Source organism: Nuphar pumila, chromosome 4 (genome assembly GCF_984573655.1).
Source record: "Nuphar pumila chromosome 4, dmNupPumi1.hap1.1, whole genome shotgun sequence".
NCBI classification, from domain to species: domain Eukaryota; kingdom Viridiplantae; phylum Streptophyta; class Magnoliopsida; order Nymphaeales; family Nymphaeaceae; genus Nuphar; species Nuphar pumila.
The window spans coordinates 134,361,784-134,382,719 of record NC_143252.1 but is presented as its reverse complement, the minus strand read 5'-3'; the positions used below and the strand labels follow the sequence as shown (position 1 = coordinate 134,382,719).

Sequence of the window (20,936 nt, the reverse complement as noted above, 5' to 3'; positions counted from 1 at the left end):
AAAAATTCCCTTGATGGGCATTACCTATTACAATACTGCACATAATATATATATATATATATATATATATATATATATATATATATATACATATCCTATGAATACTCCACTGATATGAAAAGTTATTAATTTTTGTTGAGTCCCTAGTTCTCCAATGGATTGACCCACAATTATAAAGCCTATTGCTTCTCCCAATGCCACCAGGTTACCATGAGTGGGATTCCATCCGTAACATAATCAATAGATCCAAGATGCACTTCGGCAAGTGAAGGGAGTTCAAATAACTATTGGTTGCGCCCGAGACTTTGTCCATATCCACATCCTTTTCATGCTTTTGCTTTCTCTGCCGCTACTCATTGGATGGGTGATAGCTCCATCCAACTAATTAATGACATTCTATGAAAACACAACAATGGAGTTTTCCCGGGAATATGTTATTCTTTCCAATTGGCCTAGCCTAATAAGAGAGGGTTGTGGGAGAGCAATACAAATGTCATGTTGTTAGGAAAAGTAGTGGAGTACTACACCCTAGATGATGAGTCCAGTAGCCGAAAGTATCGTTGGCTTACGCTATTCATGTTATCATTGGAAAAGCTACAGAGATGGGAAAAAAAGTTTCTTTTTCCTCACCTTAAATAAACATGGGTTCGATCACCAGAGTGACTAGATAAGCCGAGATGCCTTCTTGCACGAGTTTTTGATTAGTAATCCTTTTTAATATGAATCATTCCTCCCCGGTTTTGTAACCCATCATATTAGAAGAAATTGGATCCAACATTCGATGTTGATTGGTCAAATTTTTGACGAGTTGCTAGAAGGTTGGTTGGGGCTTAGGCATGTTGCTCTGGAGCCCATTCCTCAACCCAAGGTTTTAAAACTCGCCGAGTCAACTCGGTGACTTGGCTGACTCGGCCCTCCAATGAGTCAACCCAGCAAGGTAAACTCGTTTTGCAAAAACTCGGGCTGACTCGGGCTAGTTTTGGGCACTTTTTTCTTTTTTCAGATGTGTTTATTAGTGCATATGAAAATTATCTCACATTTAGTGCATATGAAAATTATCAGATGTGTTTATTATATTTGCTAAGAAACACACAACATTAGAATGAATAAAAAACTTCATTGGAAACATATAAGATTGAAATTCTTTTTTTTTTAGTTTTTACCCAAAGTTATGCTCTTAAAATCTATCAATTATATTCATGATTTCAAATTTCATCAGCCCTGGTATCTATGTTAAGAGTCTTAAGACAATGTTCTAAAGGCTAATTCATATAGATGCAATAAGGCTTGGCGATGTTGTTTTGTGGTGTTTGTGATGATGATAAAGACCACAGATTCAGGATTTATGATCCATAAAAGGCCAAATTCAATTCATGGTCCGTGTTCTGTATTAACTAGTGCTATTCATTCAATTGACTTGCAAATTGCAAAATAATCTATATTCCTACTTGTATTACATGCTTTAATGTACTTATACTTTTGGAAATCCTTCATAGGGAACATGTTGAGGCGATTTATTAGGGGCATATTCCTATAATTTCCAATGTCTGGGAAGGCATTTTTTTAGATAGATGCTAAGTGGTTAAGATGATCTAGGTCATATTTTTTGTTGTTTGTCACTAGTAATGACAATTTAAATGACAAACCTTTATAGATTTTTACTAGTCACTAGTAATTAGGTCAAATCAAAAGTTAACAAAACCCGGTCCGAGTCACCGAGTTGACCCGCCGAGTCACGAGTCAATAAAGAACAAGTCGAGTCCCAAGTCACGGGTTTCAAAACCTTGCCTCAACCCACTTATTCGCTCTTTCATATACCTCCCCACCAATAGATAGAGATAAATGGGAATAACCGAATTGCCAGTACCATGCAGTTGCTTCAAAACCAACGTACAGTTAATCATCAGTGTTGCACCAGGCTGCACTAGTAAGTATATACTTTCCATGGCACCAGCCTACCATAACTCCAAAAAAGTGTCATTTTCTTGTAATGGATCCGACCAAAATCTTTTTCCAGAGGACTTGCAAAATGTGTGATCATAAAATTTGTAAAAAATATCTCTTTGCCAAAGAAACGAGCTCTCTCTTTCTCTCTCTCTCTCTCTCTCTCTATATATATATATATATATATATATATATATACTGCTATGTCACATAGGTGCGGGTACGGGTGCGGCACTTTAAAAAAACTTGGGTGCGGGGAGGATATATATATATATATATAATTTTTAACGGTTTTAAGTTAACACTACGTGTATTTGTGTGCATTTATGTATTTATATATATATATAATATAGATAGAAATGAACTTGATTAGGGTTGATTGAATCTACTTTTCAATAAAAATGGACCTCAGTGTGGTTGACTCCTAACACAAAGGAAGATGTGTCCAAGTGTCGCACCCGCCTGGGTGCGGGTGCGACACGGGTGTGGTACCCTCTTAGAAGAGTCCGTGTGACATATCTCTACTGTCAAAACAACATGCCACATGTGATGTGCACAACCCGACAAACAAGGCATCCCACGCCGACATTATTCACCCTTAGTTATATTGTAATTTTATTTTTATTAATTTTAAATATTTTATTTATCAATATATTTCATGGGAAACATGGTCAAATGAGGTAGCTGGACGATTAGGTCGCACTATCATAACCGAGGGATCGTGGGTTAGTCTCTAGCTTGCTTATAAAAAAGAGGATTTTTTAAATATCATGAGTTTTTCCTTGTCTAGAAAACTGCAAGAATATGTGACACTACAACTAACCATACGTTTGATATTTCTTATCATCATTCTCAAGTTGTGAGTATTTTGTTTTCTTTTCAACGATCTCTTTATTTTTCCAGTTGCTAATTTTTATGGCTAAGTTATGAAGCATAAACTATTGAAGATTGATATCGAACTTACATCAGGTGGGGTTATCAAGCTAAAGCATATATGTTGTTGATTGATAATTTTTCCCATTTTGCAACTTGAGTATATTTCTTCCATGTTGACACTTTCTTTTTTTGGTCCCATATAAAATGTCCCTTATATACCTCCATAAAATCAAGAACTTCTGGAGGCCTTACTGCATCCATTGTTTCAGGGGGTGTAAACTACTTGACAAAAATATTTATGAAGCCTCGTAATGGACTTGGATCCAGCTTTATGATAAGTTCCAGATCTTCAAGTGGATGCTTCTCCACTATTGGATCTACAGTAGGCAAAGACTTTGGAGGAACAAGACAAACATTTGAAGGAGAAGCAAGCACAAGATCATTTAGTTGGCACAAAACACAGGTGACACACACACACACATGTTTGCTACAATTGTTTGTGTACAATCTAGTTGGGTTCTCATGATGAAAGTTGTTTTGGCTCAATTTGACATCATAGATGTGTGCAGCATGGTCAATTTGTTAGGAATCAACCCTTGGACATGTTTTTTCTGATGAAAAAACATTTTTACGAGTCAAGAAAATTTGAAGCATTTCTGGGTGTTGATTTTTGGATCGCCAGAAAAACACACTCACCTGTTGGAATCTAGCAATCTAAATGTCGTTCCTCACAAAACAAACCATGTAAATCATATCTACAGGGCCAGATTTAATAAAAAATAAAAGGATTTGCTAAGTCATTTGTACGTACAAACAATTTTTGAAAGTCTTTTTCCATATATATACACACATACATATATATCTTTATGTATGCAGCATGTACTGTGTAGGTACATATGTATATGTCTTCTTTTTAAAGCAGTTCATTATGTAGATGTTTGACTTGTAATTATCTTCATGTAGTAGAAATATAATACAGAGTTCCATGGGCAACTGATACAAATATGGGTATCTAGCCAAGGATCAAAACAATGATTGCGTCTGGAATTTATATGTACCTGGAATAATGAAAAGGTTTTTTTAAAGTGATCAGGGACCCACTATTTGTATCCTCATAATTACAATGCTGTACTACAGAACCCACGAATATGCATACTAGGTGGGGGATTTGGAGGACTATACACTGCTTTGAGACTGGAATCTTTGGAATGGCCCCCTGACAAGAAACCCCAGGTATCGACTCTACTAGTTTTTGTCCAGATCTCTAGATCTGCTGGGCAGTATAAAATAGTTTTCCAGCAATAGTAGCTGTTATTTATGCTTCTTACCTGCTGATGACATTGTTTACATGCTATCAGGTCTTCTTCTCGTGCATCCTTTTTGTTTACATCCTATTCATGCTTTTTTTCTCATTGCTTCTGGGTGTTCCAACTGGTATAATATGGCAATACTAGTGTTCTCTTGCATTTTGGGATCTGCATGTAAGTCTTAGAATTTGTTTATTGGAAAACTTGCAGTTTCTAGATATAGTAGATTTTGTGGACTTGCAGAAAAATCACAATTTATATAAATAAGGTATAAATATGATTCTGGGAGTAATTTTCCATTTTGCTTTATTCAGAAGGAATTTGTATGAATTAAGCACTCATTATTATTGAATGTGTCAATTCTGCTAAACTAAAGCTCACAAGCATGACATCTGAGCTCAAATATTGATAATGCATGAGCACAGGATATTATTTTCTTTGTGTATATGTCTAATTATCTGATCTTTTATCGAAAAATTATACTTTGGAATACGCAAAAGATTTTTAGTTAGGATTGCCTGTTATCAATGCAAGTGTTCTTGGGATGGTGCTGCCAATACCCCTTTGTTAATTGCTTCAATGATTGGTTCAAGATTTACTGCTCATATCATGAAATAGAAATGAAGTAATAGAACAATGTGTTTATTGCATAATAACAAAAATAGGAGATGAAGGTGAACTAAATTTCTGCTGATAGTGTGGCTATCTGCTGCGACGAACTAAATTTCTGCTGACGATGTGGTTATCTGCCTTTCTAGGGCATATACGAGTCTTATATATTGTTTCCACATAAGTTGAATGGCCTTCTCATGCCATTCAATGCACCCCTCCTTTCCCCAAAATTTACCCTAACCACATGCTTGTTTGATCCATGGGAAATGGAAAGTGACTTGTAAACTTTTCTAGAATGAGGTGGTATACCTTTCATTATTCACAGGCTGGACAAGGATGCAAAGGAAGATAGGTTTTTAATATGTTTTGAGAATGCTTCTCTATCTTGCTTTTCAATATGGTGCTTGAGACAAGATGAGATTGGATGATCTTAATGCCCTCTATTCTATGTGAATCAAATAATATTCTAGCTAAATTTTTAAATGACTCACGTACTCATTCATCCTTTTATTGGCTAGTTAATTGTGCACGGCATTTTCCCAGATATTTGAGTCCATGTTGGTATATAGTGGCCAGAGTAGGTGTGAAGCAATGAATTATATCCTAAGAGGACCCAAGGAGCAATATGAGGAATCATCACTTGTTCAGTGAAGCAATGGGGATGCTGGTGGTTAACAATAATTTTTTACAGAAATTGAGGTGTTGAATGGGGCTATGAGTTTTGGATGAAACATGGCCAAGGACTAGAATATCATCCACATAATCATCACATAAACGGTGGCACATCGGTGCATGCAGTTTTGGAATGAAAAAGGTGTATCCATATGGGAGCCAACATAGCCCTAGAATAGAAGAAATATATTGCTGAAACCAGGCTCCACATGCTTGTTTGGGCCCATACCAGAAATATGTTTAGGATTGTGTGGATTGTCAAAGCCAAGGGTTTGGTGCATAAATACCTCTTCATTCATGTCACTATGAAGAAATGCATTGTGCACATCTAGTTGATGAATAAGCCATTCTTGGGTGATAGCCTTTGAGAGAATTGCGAATTTTAATAGGCTTGATAACCAGACAGAATGTCTCAGGATAATCTGCATCCTCTTGTTGATTATGGTCTTTAGCCATAATGTGAGGCTTGTCTCGCTCTAGGGTGTTATCAGCTTTCCACTTCACCTTGAAAATCCAGTTGCAGTTGATTATGCCTATTTAGAGATAAAGGAATTACTGAGCATGTGCCATTTCAAAGTAATGCATTGAATCCTTCTGAGATGGCTAGTCAATCAACATGGTACTTTATTTGAAACAGTCACGGATATTGCCAATAGTTTGGAAATATCACAATAATTTCACATTTTAAGGTATGCTGATAATATGGGTAATATATTGCAATATTTTCAAAATATCGCTGGAATCTAAAGTATCACAATTTTATCACAATATTTTTGAAAAAAATTCTTTTTAAATATTTTAAGCCTATTTTTCTATTTTTGCTTTTTTATGTTTTGAGACCTTTAAAAAAAATTCTTTACATTATTGCAAAAAAAATATTGTAAAGTTATTATTTTCATATGTTTATTATTATTTTTTATATTTTTCAATTTTTAAAACTTCTAAGATTTTCCTGAGAAAAGCCACTTTTGAAGAAAAAAACTCCAAGAAAAACCTTAGGCAAGAAATTTCCTTGAATGATATAGGTGACTATGATTTTCAGTAAAGCAAGTAGGTTCAGGTTATTGACAAAGTTCTATCGGAAAGGCTTGGCTTGGGTATAGGGTATTCTGTGGAAAGGGAGGTTTGGGGTTTAAGGGTGACATCAAGAGCAAGCCTGATCATAAGATTGGTATGTTCTGGTGCAGCAGTGGTAGGTTCTGTTAAAAGGTCACATCAGATTTATCTGCAAAAGCAAGAGGTGTGTTGACTTTTACTGACCTTTTTTGCTAGTATCAGTTTCATGCAATCCATTCTTGTTAATGTCACTTATCTCTTGCATCATGTCATCGATTTTATATTAACTTTTGAACCTGGGCCTTTTTTTCAATTGTTGTTTTATTGTTATTTTTAAAGTTTCATTGTATACTGTAAAAGATGTCTGTCTTTTTATTAATATCTCATTTACTAGTCTTTCTACTAATATCTTAGTTATTTTTGAACATTTTGAAGCATTGGCTAAATTTTAGACTCCCAAGTTTGATTTTTTTTCTTTTTGTTAATATGTAGGTGCTTCTTGTAGATCAATCAGATCGTTTTGTCTTCAAACCACTGTTATATGAACTTCTGACAGGAGGTATTAATGAAGTGTTCCAGGAAACTTAGGGTTTCACCGGTTATGTGCTTATTTCTGGCAAATATTGATTCTTGTGGGTGCAGAAGTTGATGAGTGGGAAATAGCACCTCGCTTCTCAGAGTTACTATTCAGCACCAGTGTACAGTTTTTTCAAGATAGAGTGAAAGAAGTAACCCCTTGTGATAAATTTATCATTAATGGACCAACACAACTGCGCTGTGGTGGAAGAGTGCATCTTGAAAGTGGAATTGTGGTTGAATATGACTGGTAAGCTTTTCTGCTGAATAGGTACAACACTCTGCACAATATACTTTTGCTACTTCTAGTTCTTATTGCACATCCATGTCCTCTTTCAAGGAACTTATTTATTTAGTCCTGGACTAACAAAGCTCTGCGTGTGGAAGCTCACTCCAGATTTCTTTTCTCAGTTGCTTGTGGCATTGTTCATTCTGAACCATATGACTGATGTTTTCAACTGGACAACCAGGTTGGTTCTAGCTTTGGGAGCTCAAACTAAATTGGATGTGCCAGGCGCATCTGAGTTTGCATTACCTTTTTCATCGTTGGAAGATGCACATGTAAGGATTTTTTCTCAGCTTTAATTTTGATGTATCCTTCATTTTAGATAAAGAAAGAACATAATTACCTTCCTTTATAATTTTTTTTGGGGAAAAATGAAATCATTTTATTAGAGTAAAACAATTGCAAGGAGTCTAACAAGTAACAACTACAAAGAAATAGAAAGAAGGATAAAAGTTAGAAAATTCATCATTTGTGATTCACTGTTAATAGTCTTAACCTCTTGAGAGTATGCTATAGGTAGGGGTGTCAACGGGTCGAGTTTAGCCGGACCAGGGTCCGGGTATGGTGATAAATAAGAAGACCCGATTAAGACCCAGGTCCGGACCCGAAGATCCGATTAATACATGGACCCGGGTATAGTTTGCAAAATTTTATGCCAGATCTGGGCCCGACCCAAGTTCCGATTAAGACCCACAATTTTTCATTGTAAAAATGATAAAAATATGGTTTTACTGGGTATGGCCTGGGTCTAGTTCATGTAGTTCTTATCGGGTCCAGGTATGGTTTCTCTTATGGTGGGTCCGATTAAACCCTGGTCCGGACCCAATACCATATCCGAAAATCGGGGCCAGGTCTGGTTCACCTGGGTCTGAACCAAACCCGACCCGTTGACACCACTAGCTATAGGTATTCATGGTTTGTGGCATTGTTGAATGTCCTAGACCCATCATTTTCTGGCATGTTGTTTTGTTCATTAAATTTCTCTGACACAAATTGATCATATCAATGCAACTTGCCAAAGCTTGGATTTGTATGTGTCAAGGTTGATAGTTGTGAGAATCATTAGGAAAGAGGAAAACTGTTGAAGAATGTATTGGTATTTCCATTGTGGTATAAAATGGTTTCATATTCTAATGACTATAGAGAGAAACTGCAGGCTTGGAGAATGTGGTCCAAGGATGGTGGCTATGGTGTTTCATTTTGCAGAAGTCTCGTAGAGGAAGTGTTAGACCTCTGGCTAAGACTTATTTAAGTGCTTTCAGGTCAAAGCTGTTCCTTGCGGATCTTTTCGTTTTAAGAATATGGGGCAGACTCGTTAATTTGAAGAAGGATTTCTATCTGGCTAGAAGTTGCTGCATGCCTTGAGGATGAGAAGTCAACATTGCACCTGGTCTGAAATGGATGTTTCAATTTCAACAAGTTCAGGTCGTAGGGAGCTTTTATTAGGCTCTTGCACTGAACCGAGGGGAAAAGCTGGGGAATCATTTGAAGATGATGGATTGTTTCTGCAGGGTGGTTAAAGTGGCTACAAAGAAATGAATGCATATTGGAATAAATATTCAAATACGTTGGAAATATATGAGAAGATTCAGCTTGATTCATTTCTATGTGAAAAGGAGAAATTGCCTGTGGTGGATGTATCTTGGATCAGGACATCAAGGATTTGAGGTCATTGTGACTCATGAAACCTTGCCTGTGGTCTGAAAACTGAATTTATGAAAACTCCTTGTCACATATCATATATCTGTATTAACAAATTGATGGATAAGTTTACTTTTTTGCAAAAACATTAATGGCTGTTCCTTCTTTATCTTCTGTTATTTTCATAGTTTTGCAGGCATTGGGTGGTTTTGGGAAGTGATTTGAAATATAATATATTTCAAAGTAAATCATTTAGATGGCAAGAACATCTATTAAATCATTTCACAAAACATATATTTAGCTTTGTCTCGTTTTGATATTCTGAAATAGATCCACTATTGGAAGGACTTTAATAGATCATTTGTTGAAGAAACCTTTAGTTGTAAAGTGATCCAGGGGCTTATAAGCAAGATAGTTTCTTGACTGAACAATTTAAGATGAGAACAAAAAGGTCTTGCTTGATTTGCCAGATTCTAAGGAAGTCCACTTGTGTATGATGTGGTATTTGAAGATATCAGCAGAGTCCATCAAAAGGACTAGAAATCTTAGATACAGGGTTCTCAGATTTGGATGATCTGAGACTGCAGTGTATTGAGTGTACTGGTGTCTTTCTCTTGAAACTATGGTACCCAGTTTGCCACGTTTTTCAATACTTGGTGATCCACAATCCTAAACTCATGTCTCTGTTGGATATGCTTGGAAGCCCAATATTCTTCTTTTTTATTTCATGGAGTTTGCCTTGATGGTTGGCCATCCATGTTAAGATATACTTCTGAATCAGTTATTGGCCTCAAATATTTGGAAAATTGTGTTATACAAACAGAAAGTATAATTCCAATTTAGGCTTTTTAGTATGGTGATCCACATATACTGTCGTTCATGAGATCTATCTTTTCCTGTGTTACATTAGTCTGTGTTCATATTGATTTATATTCTATGTTACCGCGACACGGCGCTTGCGCTGCCGTACCCGCGTCGACACGGGTACGGGTACCAGGCACAGTGCAGGGTACACGAAAAAAATAAAAAAAATCACCTCCCTCCTAAAAAAAACCCTCGACTCTCTCTCTCTCTTTCCCTGGTCTCACTCTTCCCTTTCTCTGTCTCCTCTCTCTCTGTCTCTCTCTTGTCTTCCCCCTCTCCGTCTCCCTCTCTCTCTCGATTCCCCAGAGGGGAAGAGAGAGAGGGAAACAGAGAGGGGAATATATATATATATATATATATATATATATATATATATATATATATATATAGAGAGAGAGAGAGAGAGAGAGAGAGAGAGAGAGGGAGGGGGGGCGGGGGGGAAGAGCGAGACCAAAGAGAGGGGGTGTACCTTCTCCTCTTCTTCTTCCTGCAACAAACCGAGAGAGAGGAGAGAGAGAACACAAAAGGGGAAGGGCTAGTTTTACGCCTTTCCCCTTTTTATAAGGGGGCTTCGTTGACCAGATTTGGACAAGTCCAAACCTGGTCAATGAAGTTAAAAAAAATAATATGGATGCTTTTTAATATGGATAAAAAAGGATTTTTAAGATAATCCGTTCTTCTTTTTTAACATAATCCAGACCCAAACTCTCTTTTTTCTATTGTTAAGATAAAAAAAGGATTTTTAATATGAATCCTAATATAAATTCATACATAATCCAGACCCAAACTCTCTCTTTCTTTCTCTCTCTCCGTATATAATATATATTTTAGATATAACATATATATTTAGATTATATTCAGTTTATTTTGAATATATATATATATAGCCGTGTCGCCGTACCCACATTTTTTTGGAATTGCCATGTCGTACCCTCCGTACCTGTACCCACACCCACACCCACACCCACACCCACACCCACACCCACACCCACACCCACAGTTTATATTTTTTGCTTTCAAGTCTGGGAGAATTTTTCCTATTATGGTTATGCATACCCTTTTTCTGCTAAAATATGGAAGTTGTTTCTGCATATCGTTATCAAGTTGTCTTGGCAGTCTCTAATATCAATCTTCTCAATGGTACAGAGGGTTGACCAAAGGCTGCAAATGCTAGAGCGAGGGAGGTTTTGTAAAGATCCATCTTTAATACAAGTGGCTGTTGTTGGGTGTGGGTACTCTGGAGTTGAGTTGGCTGCAACACTTTCTGAAAGGTTGCAGGAAAGAGGAAAAGTCAAAGCAATCAATGTTGGGACGACCATCTGTCCATCTGCTCCTTCAGGAAATCGAGAGGCTGCCTTAAAGGTAAGATTTGACAGTTGTAATTGTTGGGTGGCTTCGGGTTGGATTTAAGTTTGTTGGCCTTGATCTTATAATCCCTAATTCAGAAATATGTATGATCTTTTGTGACATTGTTTCCATATGATTAGACAGTTTTGTGCTTGTTCCAGCGCTATAGGTAATGATCACATCTTTCATGTTTCAGTTTTGTTGTCCATGTTTTTATGTCCACATGTCATGTCCCTGAGTTATTTTGTGTAACTGAATATTGCCAGCATTGATGTTTCCTATTTTCTCTCTCTCTCTATTCTTGTTTTGATCCATCCATTCATGTAAATGATCCCTCATGTTTCACAAGTAACCATGAACTTGGAGAGGTTCCTTTCTCAGCCTATACAATCTGGCTGACATCCTGCTTAAAGGAAAAGATTGGAGGAGGTTTCTTTCACTGGGGTTCGTATTGCAGGTATTGAGGAAAATATTTTAGGATAGCTTTTGGGACCACTTTTGAGTTTTTTATGGAGTGAATCAGTTACAGATTCATGACTGAACACGTGGTGTTTAGAGTTAATGAGATGGGTATTGATTGTGGAATAAGATTTCTTAGGGGTTGAGACGTGCTAGTACTTATGACTGTCTTTGAAACAACAATATTTTCCTGTTTAGGTTCTGACTTGTTCTACTTTGTTTCTTATTCCTTTCTAGGCTTGTGAGCAGGTTATATTATCACTAGGCAAAATGTATCCTTTTGTTCAAATGATGTTTATGGTGCTGCTGATTGGTTGCACTCATGAGTCACAAGCCAGTTACTTTCAGATTGCACCCCTATTTCAGGAATTTTTATTGCTCAGAAAAATAAGCAGAATCTAGTTTTGAGAATAGGTATTGAAGCAAAATATAGATCCATAGGACTAGGGGTGGCAATTTCTGACCCGACCCGCCAACCCGCCTCTTAGGCGGGTTCGGGTTGGGCTTAAGCCAACCCGTTTAATAAACGTGTCGACCCGTGTAACCCGTTTATTAAACAGGTCGGGTTCGGGTTGGGGGTATGCCAACCCGCCAACCCGTTTAATAAATGGGTTAGGCGGGTGGGTCGACCCGCCAACCCGGCTCCCAACCCGACCCGTCAACCCGCCAACCTGCCAACCCGATCCATCAACCCGCCAACCCGACCCGCCAACCTGACCCGCGAACCTGAAAACCTGTTTACCTGACCCAACCCATTTATTAAATGGGTTGGCGGGTCGTGTCGGGTTACCCGTTTATTAAACGGGTCGGGTTCGTGTTTGCCACAGCCGACCCGTTTAATAAACGGGTCGGGTTCGGGTTGAGGTATGCTGACACGCCAACCCGACCCGCCAACCCGCCAACCCGACCCGATTGCCACCCCTACATAGGACTTATGACTGAACATTTTGGGTAGAAAATATTCTACTGATATAAGGATTTTTGTGAAGCCCTTCTGAGAATGTGGCAGTCCAGTTTTTCACGAGTAAATAAATCATAACGAGCTGTTTCCCTTGGTAGCCAAGCTGGGGTTTAGCCATGTTGGAAGCCAAACCTGAGACAATGAATTTCATTATTCTATTGGTCCTGGTCCGACATTCAACCGTCAATTTCCATCTCATTATGAAATTAAATACCTTTTAGGTTTCTATTATAGCACATTTAAAGTTTCATAAACAAACTAGTTATTCTTATCAATGGTGTTTGAAGAACTTGAACACATTTCAGTAGCCTTGATGTTATTTTCTGTTGCTGCATCTCTCTTCTAACCTTGAGAATGTGTATTACTTACTGATTGACACTGCCTAACCTCATTTTGTACCTACCTTTCTCTTTTTCTCTTTTGATGGTCAAGGTGGCTTGGCCCCAGGAGGATTCAAACCTGAGAACCCCCATTTAAGATGGTGCAACTCTAACTTGTTCATCTGTCTTATGAGACCCATAACTTATACATAGATCTGAATTACTAATCTGAAAAGAAATCTTGTTTTTTATTACCCAACGACCAGTTAAAATTGATGGTTTCCTTGATACCAATTCTAAACCTAACAAAATCCATGTTCAGGTGCTTTCATCGAGGAATGTTGAGCTTTATTTGGGGTACTATGTGAGCTGCATAAAAAAGATCGTGTCTGAAGGTTCACATGAGAGTGAAGTAAATGGGCTAAAGAATTTATGCCAGGAACAGACAGACAAGTTTATACTGGAACTGCAACCTGCTCAAAGAGGCTTGCAGAGTCAAAGTTTGGAAGCAGATCTAATACTTTGGACAGTGGGTTCTAAACCATTACTTCCTACATTGGATCCTGATAATAATGGCTCAGTATTTCCTGCAATTGCTAGTGGCCAAGCAGAAACTGATGAGACCTTGAGAGTGAAAGGCCATCCACGTATATTTGCCATTGGTGATGCTGCTGGCTTAAGGGACTCGTCTGGTAGGCTTCTTCCAGCCACTGCACAGGTAACTTATGATATATTGAACTATGTTTTGAAATTTCTTGCAGATCAATTCTTGAGATTGTCCTTGCTGAGTTAACATCTTGATATCTACCAGGTTGCCATTCAGCAAGCTGATTTTGCTGGCTGGAATATTTGGGCAGCAATCAATGAGCGCCCATTATTGCCATTTAGGTCTGAAATCTTGCCTCAAATGACACGAAGATTCAATAAATTGTTCAGATAATAAGCATATGCATGATAGCCCACAAGGATTCCACACACCTCGCTAGGTGGGCCATGTGCAGCAGGCTCTGATAGGCGAAGAGGAATGGCTGAGGGATTTTAACTGCTTGGGGGTAGGCCATATGGCAGGGCATCATTCCCTCTTGGGCCCCACCACCTGAGCCAGGATTTTCCCTCGTTAAATATCAGAACTCAGAAGTATATGCATGATAATCTGCACTTCTGGCTTGCTAGAACTTGAACGAGGATGTCAGGGCCCACTGATCTTTAATCCTTTTACCCTCTTTTTGTTCTCTGTTTGTTTATTGTTTTCTTTCCCGAACAACAGTTGGTTTTTGGATATACCTACTTTACTCAAATAGCTGGGCTAGGTTGTGAATTCCTATTCTGCTCTGGGTTGCGCCATCTCTACTATTTTGTCTCAATTTTATCTGGATAAATGGGTGCATCCAAAATTTCATGCACCAAATCGATTTCTGCATCTCATTTACACCAGTCCACAGTGTATATATATATATATATATATATATATATATATATATATATATATATATATATATATATATATATATATATAGAGAGAGAGAGAGAGAGAGAGAGAGAGAGAGAGAGACGCTTGTAGTTGACAATCTCTGCCCATTGATCACCAGGTTTCAGAATTTGGGAGAGATGATGACTCTTGGAAGGTACGATGCAACAATAACACCAAGCTTCATAGAGGACTTGACTTTAGAGGGTAACCTGGGACATACTGGTAAGACATTCTTCATCTATCTTTCTTGAAATCATAATGCGCTAACCATAGGTGTCTGAACTTTTGTTGGTGCGGCTTGTGTTGCAGCAAGAAAGGTGGCATACTTGATGAGATTGCCCACAGATGAACATCGGTTCAAGGTGGGACTCAGTTGGCTCACAAAATCTGCCATAGATTCTATTGCTTCACTCCAAAGTACCTTAGCAAATGTTCTTTCCTGACACTTTTTTAGAAAGGAAAGAACCTTCTCGAAGACATTAATTAGGTAATTCTCTAGGATTGGAACAGTCAAATTTTGTCTTGACCCCTTCAATGTTTATATGCTCATTCTTTCTCATGATCATCTCTCTCTCTCTCTCTCTCTCAAGATTTTTCTGTATCCTGATAGTCGAGTAATGATAGACTGCTTGAAAATGGTAAAATCTAAACTGGGAAGAAGCAGGTACGAATATCAAGTGTAGCAGTGACGAGAAAAACAGGAAAAAAATCTAATCGTATATCTTAAGGGATTGATTTCCAAGTATGCGTTGGTCATTGGATCCATTGGCATTATATCTCAAGTGGGACAAAGCGTAACTGATCGAGTTTAAACATCCAGTCAAACATGATCTTGCTGCCATGTATATAATATTGGTGACTTGCATTCAGGTTGATACTGCAAACAAAAACTGGTTCCCAATGTACTAACAATAGGAGAATTTACAGCATTTTTTCTTTTTGTTGGCTATGCCAAGCAGGAATGCCCATTACCGGCAACACATTGTCCGACATTTGGTTGGTAAATCGCTTCAAGCCTTCCCTGCAGAGTATGCCCAGCTTTGGCTTTGCAGCAGGGGACGCCTCCTGTGGGTTCCACACTCGTGATGTCTTGTCAACTTGGTTACTTTTGCAAGTCTTCTCTATCAGATAAATGGAGTCATTGTGGGTGAATTTTACAGTTTTTTATACTCTGATGACAATTAGTGATTAGATCATTTTTCTCAATGCTGAAATGGACAAAATGCATTCATAAAATGAAGGTTTTCAATTGAAAAAGATAAATTACTAAAACCTAGAGGTTAAATGGGAATAGATAGAAAGAACAATGTAAGACAAAATATACAAATCTGACAGTTTGTCCATCGAAGAGAATGAACACAACACACACGCAACACTTTGGTAAAATTGCCAAACATTGAAAAATAATTAGAAACATCATCTGTCTGATCATTGCAGTCAATTTAAATTTTGATTATTTATTAAAGAGAGCCGATTGCCCAGCAATCTTATATCGAAAAAGATAAAACTAGAAAAATCACAAAGGAAAGCCAAGAAATCTCTGTAAGCAACTGGATTGGATCATTGGACCCCCAGTACTCATTGTGATACTCTTGTATGTCTCCTATTTCAAACCACTTTTTCCCAGACCCAATATCATAATAGAAAATTCACATTCAATCCAACTCCACCTCTTCCGTATTAGGCCACGTTAGGCCCGCCTAGTCTGACCCCAGTCGGGCCCCATTAGAACCCACAGTCCTGATCCAGAATCATTGAAAGCTTGACTCAGCTCTTGTTAGGTTTGGTCTTGGTCTGGTAAATGGTTCGGATTTGGATCGGATGTGGCCAATACCATATTTGACTAATTGGATGTTGGCTAAACAGATTCAAATTTGGATTCAGATTCGTGAAAAGCTCATACCAAATTTGCTTTTTTACATGTAAAATGGATTGAGGCATCCATCAGATCCTGATATTCGTCTGATTCAATAGCAAAAGATCAAAACCTTATCCACATCCTATTAGAATCCGATAGAGTTTTGGCTTACCAAATTCAACTAAATGCAGTTGGGATATCAATTCCGTCGGATATCAGATAAAATACTATCCATTGACATCCTTAGTCCCGAATTTATTTAGCTGAGTTTGGGACAGGTTGAGTCAGACACTAATCCCAACTGGTGGATGAGTCCGACCACGTCAACCTCCATTGGAGTGATGTTTCATCTCTCTACAAAATCTGACCGGGTACCAAATAGGCACAAGATCTTATCAGACAATACAGACCAGCCTAGGCATAATATCTAGGTCACGGATAAACCAAAAATTCCTTAAAAACCCTATAATTTTCAATATTCTCCTGGTGTCTAAAATCATAAATATCTGACATGATGTCATTAGGACCTCTTTACCCTTCAGTGAATTTAGTTTTTTTTGCGATAAAATTTATGTCCAGCACCCACTTAAATCCAGAATCGCAGGTTTTTTTATGCAAGAACTCATGAACTTGCATTAATTTATTTGTAAAATTTTGGTAAAACAAAAACTACCAAAATCGCAAATATCTTACTCTTTCGCATATAATAAAAAATTTCACATAAAAATATTTGCGAAATACATTGTCCCACTCTTTCGCATATACATCAATATTTACATAAATATATTTGCAAATATCCTACTTTTTTGCATATACTTTTTGAAATCACATAAATTTATGTGCGAAACTCTAGATATCACAAATATCATACTTAAATATTTGCAAAATTATAACAAATATGCAATAATTTTTATTTTTTGCGGTCACTAATAATTTGGATCTAGATATATTCAGGATTGGGTTAGATTATAACTAACTTGACCCATCTTGCTTTTCCTATAACCTCAGCCGGGAATGAGTTCATATGTGAATCTAATTTGATAAAAAATGATACAGTGTAGTGTCCGAGTCAACAAATTTTTTTTTTTGACTTATTACATGGGAAAATTGATGCTGGGTCGAGAGACCAGCCATGCTGGAAAGTCTTGTCAAGCTATGGTCTCCATGCCTGATGGCATAAAACCATGAAGCCTCCTTCCTTTCCTACTAGGGAGCCTGCTGTTGTAGCCTTGTAGCAGGGGATGCACACTCAGGAAATTAAATTTGATGTAAACTGACATGGCTTTGATACCGATTAATATAAATTGAGAGGGCTCAATTTACAAGAAAACTACCAACTACGATTACTTCTACTATAGATATAGGAAAAGCTTGAAAAGTAGAAAATAATAATAAAATAACCGAAAAATAAGAAATAACTTAATTCAGTATTTTCAATTCTGAACTCTCAGTTGTCTCTCATCCTTCCCACATAACAAGTATTTATAAAAATAAAAACAAAACCCTAACTCTACGATAGGTCTTGGATAAGATCTAAATAAGAAAACAAACTCAAAACAGAAATCTAAATACTAAATACTATGGATCCAATTGGATTCTAGATCGCTTATGAACTCGGCTTGCACGCAGCTTTGCTCCTACATCATTCTCCCCGGGTAAAAAAAACTCAGCCTTGAGTTTAGTCTGCTTTCATTTCTTCAAGTTTCACTCGACTTCTAAGAACCACGAAGGTGTTTTCATCTTTAACAGGTGTAAATTAATGCATTGATCCAGAGAAACTAACGACGACAAGATCTATTGTAATGCTCCAAAATCTAAACGCAAAAAATTAGCAAAAAATTGAAAATTTTCTTTCAAACTTTAATCAACGGAAAACAATATTTTTCATGCGAGGGTTTAAACAACTTTGGAGTGGGTTATATGTGTGAATCAACATAAGATCAGAGTATCCATTTATAAAATTTAAAACTATTCATATTACTTACAAAAATTCTTTTCACAAAATAACAAATGCTTAAGATCAAAATACACAAAATTCTAAGTTTGGCCCTAAATCCTCAAAAGTGTTGGCCCCTAATGCTGTCAGTGTATCTCGCCATCCACTGTCCATCATGTCAGTTACGTGAAATCCCTTTAAAAGGTGATACTTATGAAAGCCTTATAGGTACATAACACTTTATGAGAATTGTAATATTAAAAATACCATGACAACATGCAGTTATTCAAAAAGCAGTAAAACATGCTATACAATTCATGTAACTTATGAACATTCAACAATAACATTTAAATCATGCTCATAATCATTTTGAATGAATAAAGCATATATGTAATATTGAGAGCAAAGAAGTCTTTGTTTCACTTATTAGTATCCATCCAGGCACGTAGGAAAAATCCGATACGAGTGACTAGAGACCAATGAGATGTCATTGCTCAAAAAAAATAACAACAGAAGGTCACTCGAAGTTGTAACCCTTACCCTTTACAAGGTAAATAAAATACTGAATGGGTTATCAGGTTTGGTTAAATTAAGGCTTGTTCATTCATTTACCGATGCCTGTCGTACCTAAGCATTACAGGGCTCATTAGCCCAAGTACCTCTCCAGGGTACAAACAAGTCTCAAGTTTCTATAACCCATTCATTATGCTCAAGTGTTTAAACCAAATGAGCATCTTGCATGTGACGACAATCCCAATATTAATTATATATGTCTATTTTTATTTCATAATTGATAGTGCCTTGCTTCTCCAACTGGGTTTACAACAACTCCTTGCTCCTCATGAGCGATACCAGTAAATGTATGTCAGTGCACGCCTTACAATACCAAATCACACATATTTCAATAAATATTTCATAACTAGTTTCTTGAATCATAGGCTCCAACATGAACCATATGCATAACATTTGTCTTTTCAAAAAATAACATCATATATCATTTCACGTATGTAAAATCCACAAGTAAGCCAACATTTATGATTATGTTGGTACATTTTCTAAGTATAGTTTTTTGAATTGTTATGCATGTGAACTATCTCACATAAAGTTTGATTGAAAAACGTGCATCTGAGCTATCATACATAAATTATCATGGATAAGCATGCATGCAAACCAATTTATATGAAAATACTATGGACAAGAATGCATGTGAACTATTTTACTTAAAAACATCATGGACAAGCATGCATGCAAACTATTTTATATATAAACATCATGGACAAGCATGTATGCAAACTATTTTATGTAAAAATATCATGTAAAAGCATGCATGCAAACTATCATACATACAATATCTTTGAAAACGTGTATGTAATCTTTTATACGTAAACTAACAATGATAAATATACTTGCGGATTGTCACACATAAAAATATCATAGGCAATAACACATGCAAACTATTTTACATAAAAACATTGTTGAGAAGTATGCATGCAAACTGTCAAACATAAAACTTTATAGAAAATGTTGCATCTGAACTATTCTAGGTAAAACTTTATTGAAAAAGCATGTATGAAAGCTTTATTTCATGTATTTCGATAAAAAATATATGTTTAACATGGTTAATACACAATATTAGTTGTATACATATTTTTAACATGAAAAATATACATAAATATTTTAATATTAAAATTTTGTACCTCATAATATGTGCAGTATTGAAAAAAGCAAAAAATCTTAAAAATGCCCTTAGAGATTTTCCTTTAGAGATGGTGCCGAACACAAAGCAGGTTATATGTTCCCCCCCCGAACAGGGCAGTTAGCTACATTACATGCTCGGGGGTCCCAAAGAGCACCACGTATGTAAGCATGTGTGTCTCGTATCCCCATGTTTGTCAGCATTAATTAGCGTTGGAGTTTGATGCAATTGCAAAGACTTAAGTACCCTCTCCTCCATTGGTGCAAAAAAAAATGACGATTCTTGAAAATGAGTGGTTGTAAAGACTTAAGTGCCCCGAAGATGATTATTTAAGACCCAGTCTCTGCACTGCAGGATTATCTGAGAAAGAAATCTTCCCTGGAGGAGGCCATGAACATCAACCCTCTCACACACTCTCTCCCTTCTATTTCTGCTTCTATGCACATCCAACAGAAGATCTTGCATTGCTCCATCAAGCACCGGCTGACCTATCTACATGCATTTCACATTCTTGTTTTTACCTGCCAATACCATATGTCTGTGGGTACAATACAGACTCTCCCAGTTTGGAGGTACGACCTAGGTTAGTATATTGAAGCAATTGTATTTTATTAACCTGTGTGATGCCCCAACACTGGTATTATCTCTAAAGAGGCAAAAATAAATTAGAGAGAGTTCTCAACCTCCTGAAACCTGATATATCAGTTTTTTCTAATGAGTCTTACCTACCACACAGCAGAAAAGTCATGGTAGTTTTCCTTGTCGGTTTTTTTTGTTTGACTATTAAGTATAGTTATGATTTTTTGTAAAGTTGACAATTCAACAAACAAAAATAGCTCAATTTATAAATATCTATTGTATTGGAGCACCACCAGTGATCTTTCCTTTAGGGTTCATTTTTTTTTTAATTTATAACCCGAAGAAACCACACCCGGCACAACGACCTGGTCACGCTGGCTCAGCCTGCAATACCTACGGTCATCATGCTGACTGCGTAAAACTCTGAGGCTAGGACCTCTTCCCCAAGGGCCTATGCTATGCATTGGCTTGCACA

At 37.0% G+C, this 20,936-nt stretch overlaps 1 protein-coding gene across 2 annotated transcripts in view; it reads left to right on the top strand.

The window, feature by feature from the left end:
* LOC149841150 (alternative NAD(P)H-ubiquinone oxidoreductase C1, chloroplastic/mitochondrial-like) overlaps positions 1-15,036 on the top strand; it is a 57,146-nt gene extending 42,110 nt beyond the window's left edge. Inside the window, exons 2-11 of one of the 2 annotated variants that reach the window (XM_090004680.1) lie at positions 3,090-3,283; positions 3,958-4,053; positions 6,960-7,026; positions 7,110-7,293; positions 7,514-7,604; positions 10,981-11,196; positions 13,244-13,639; positions 13,733-13,809; positions 14,511-14,614; positions 14,702-15,036. In XM_090004680.1, the coding sequence (XP_089860806.1) occupies positions 3,090-3,283; positions 3,958-4,053; positions 6,960-7,026; positions 7,110-7,293; positions 7,514-7,604; positions 10,981-11,196; positions 13,244-13,639; positions 13,733-13,809; positions 14,511-14,614; positions 14,702-14,835 (1,559 nt within the window). In that variant the 3' untranslated portion in view covers positions 14,836-15,036. The remainder of the gene's footprint in view (positions 1-3,089; positions 3,284-3,957; positions 4,054-6,959; positions 7,027-7,109; positions 7,294-7,513; positions 7,605-10,980; positions 11,197-13,243; positions 13,640-13,732; positions 13,810-14,510; positions 14,615-14,701) is intronic. The other variant, XM_090004681.1, reaches the window with a different exon arrangement.
* The last annotated feature ends 5,900 nt before the right edge of the window (positions 15,037-20,936 follow it).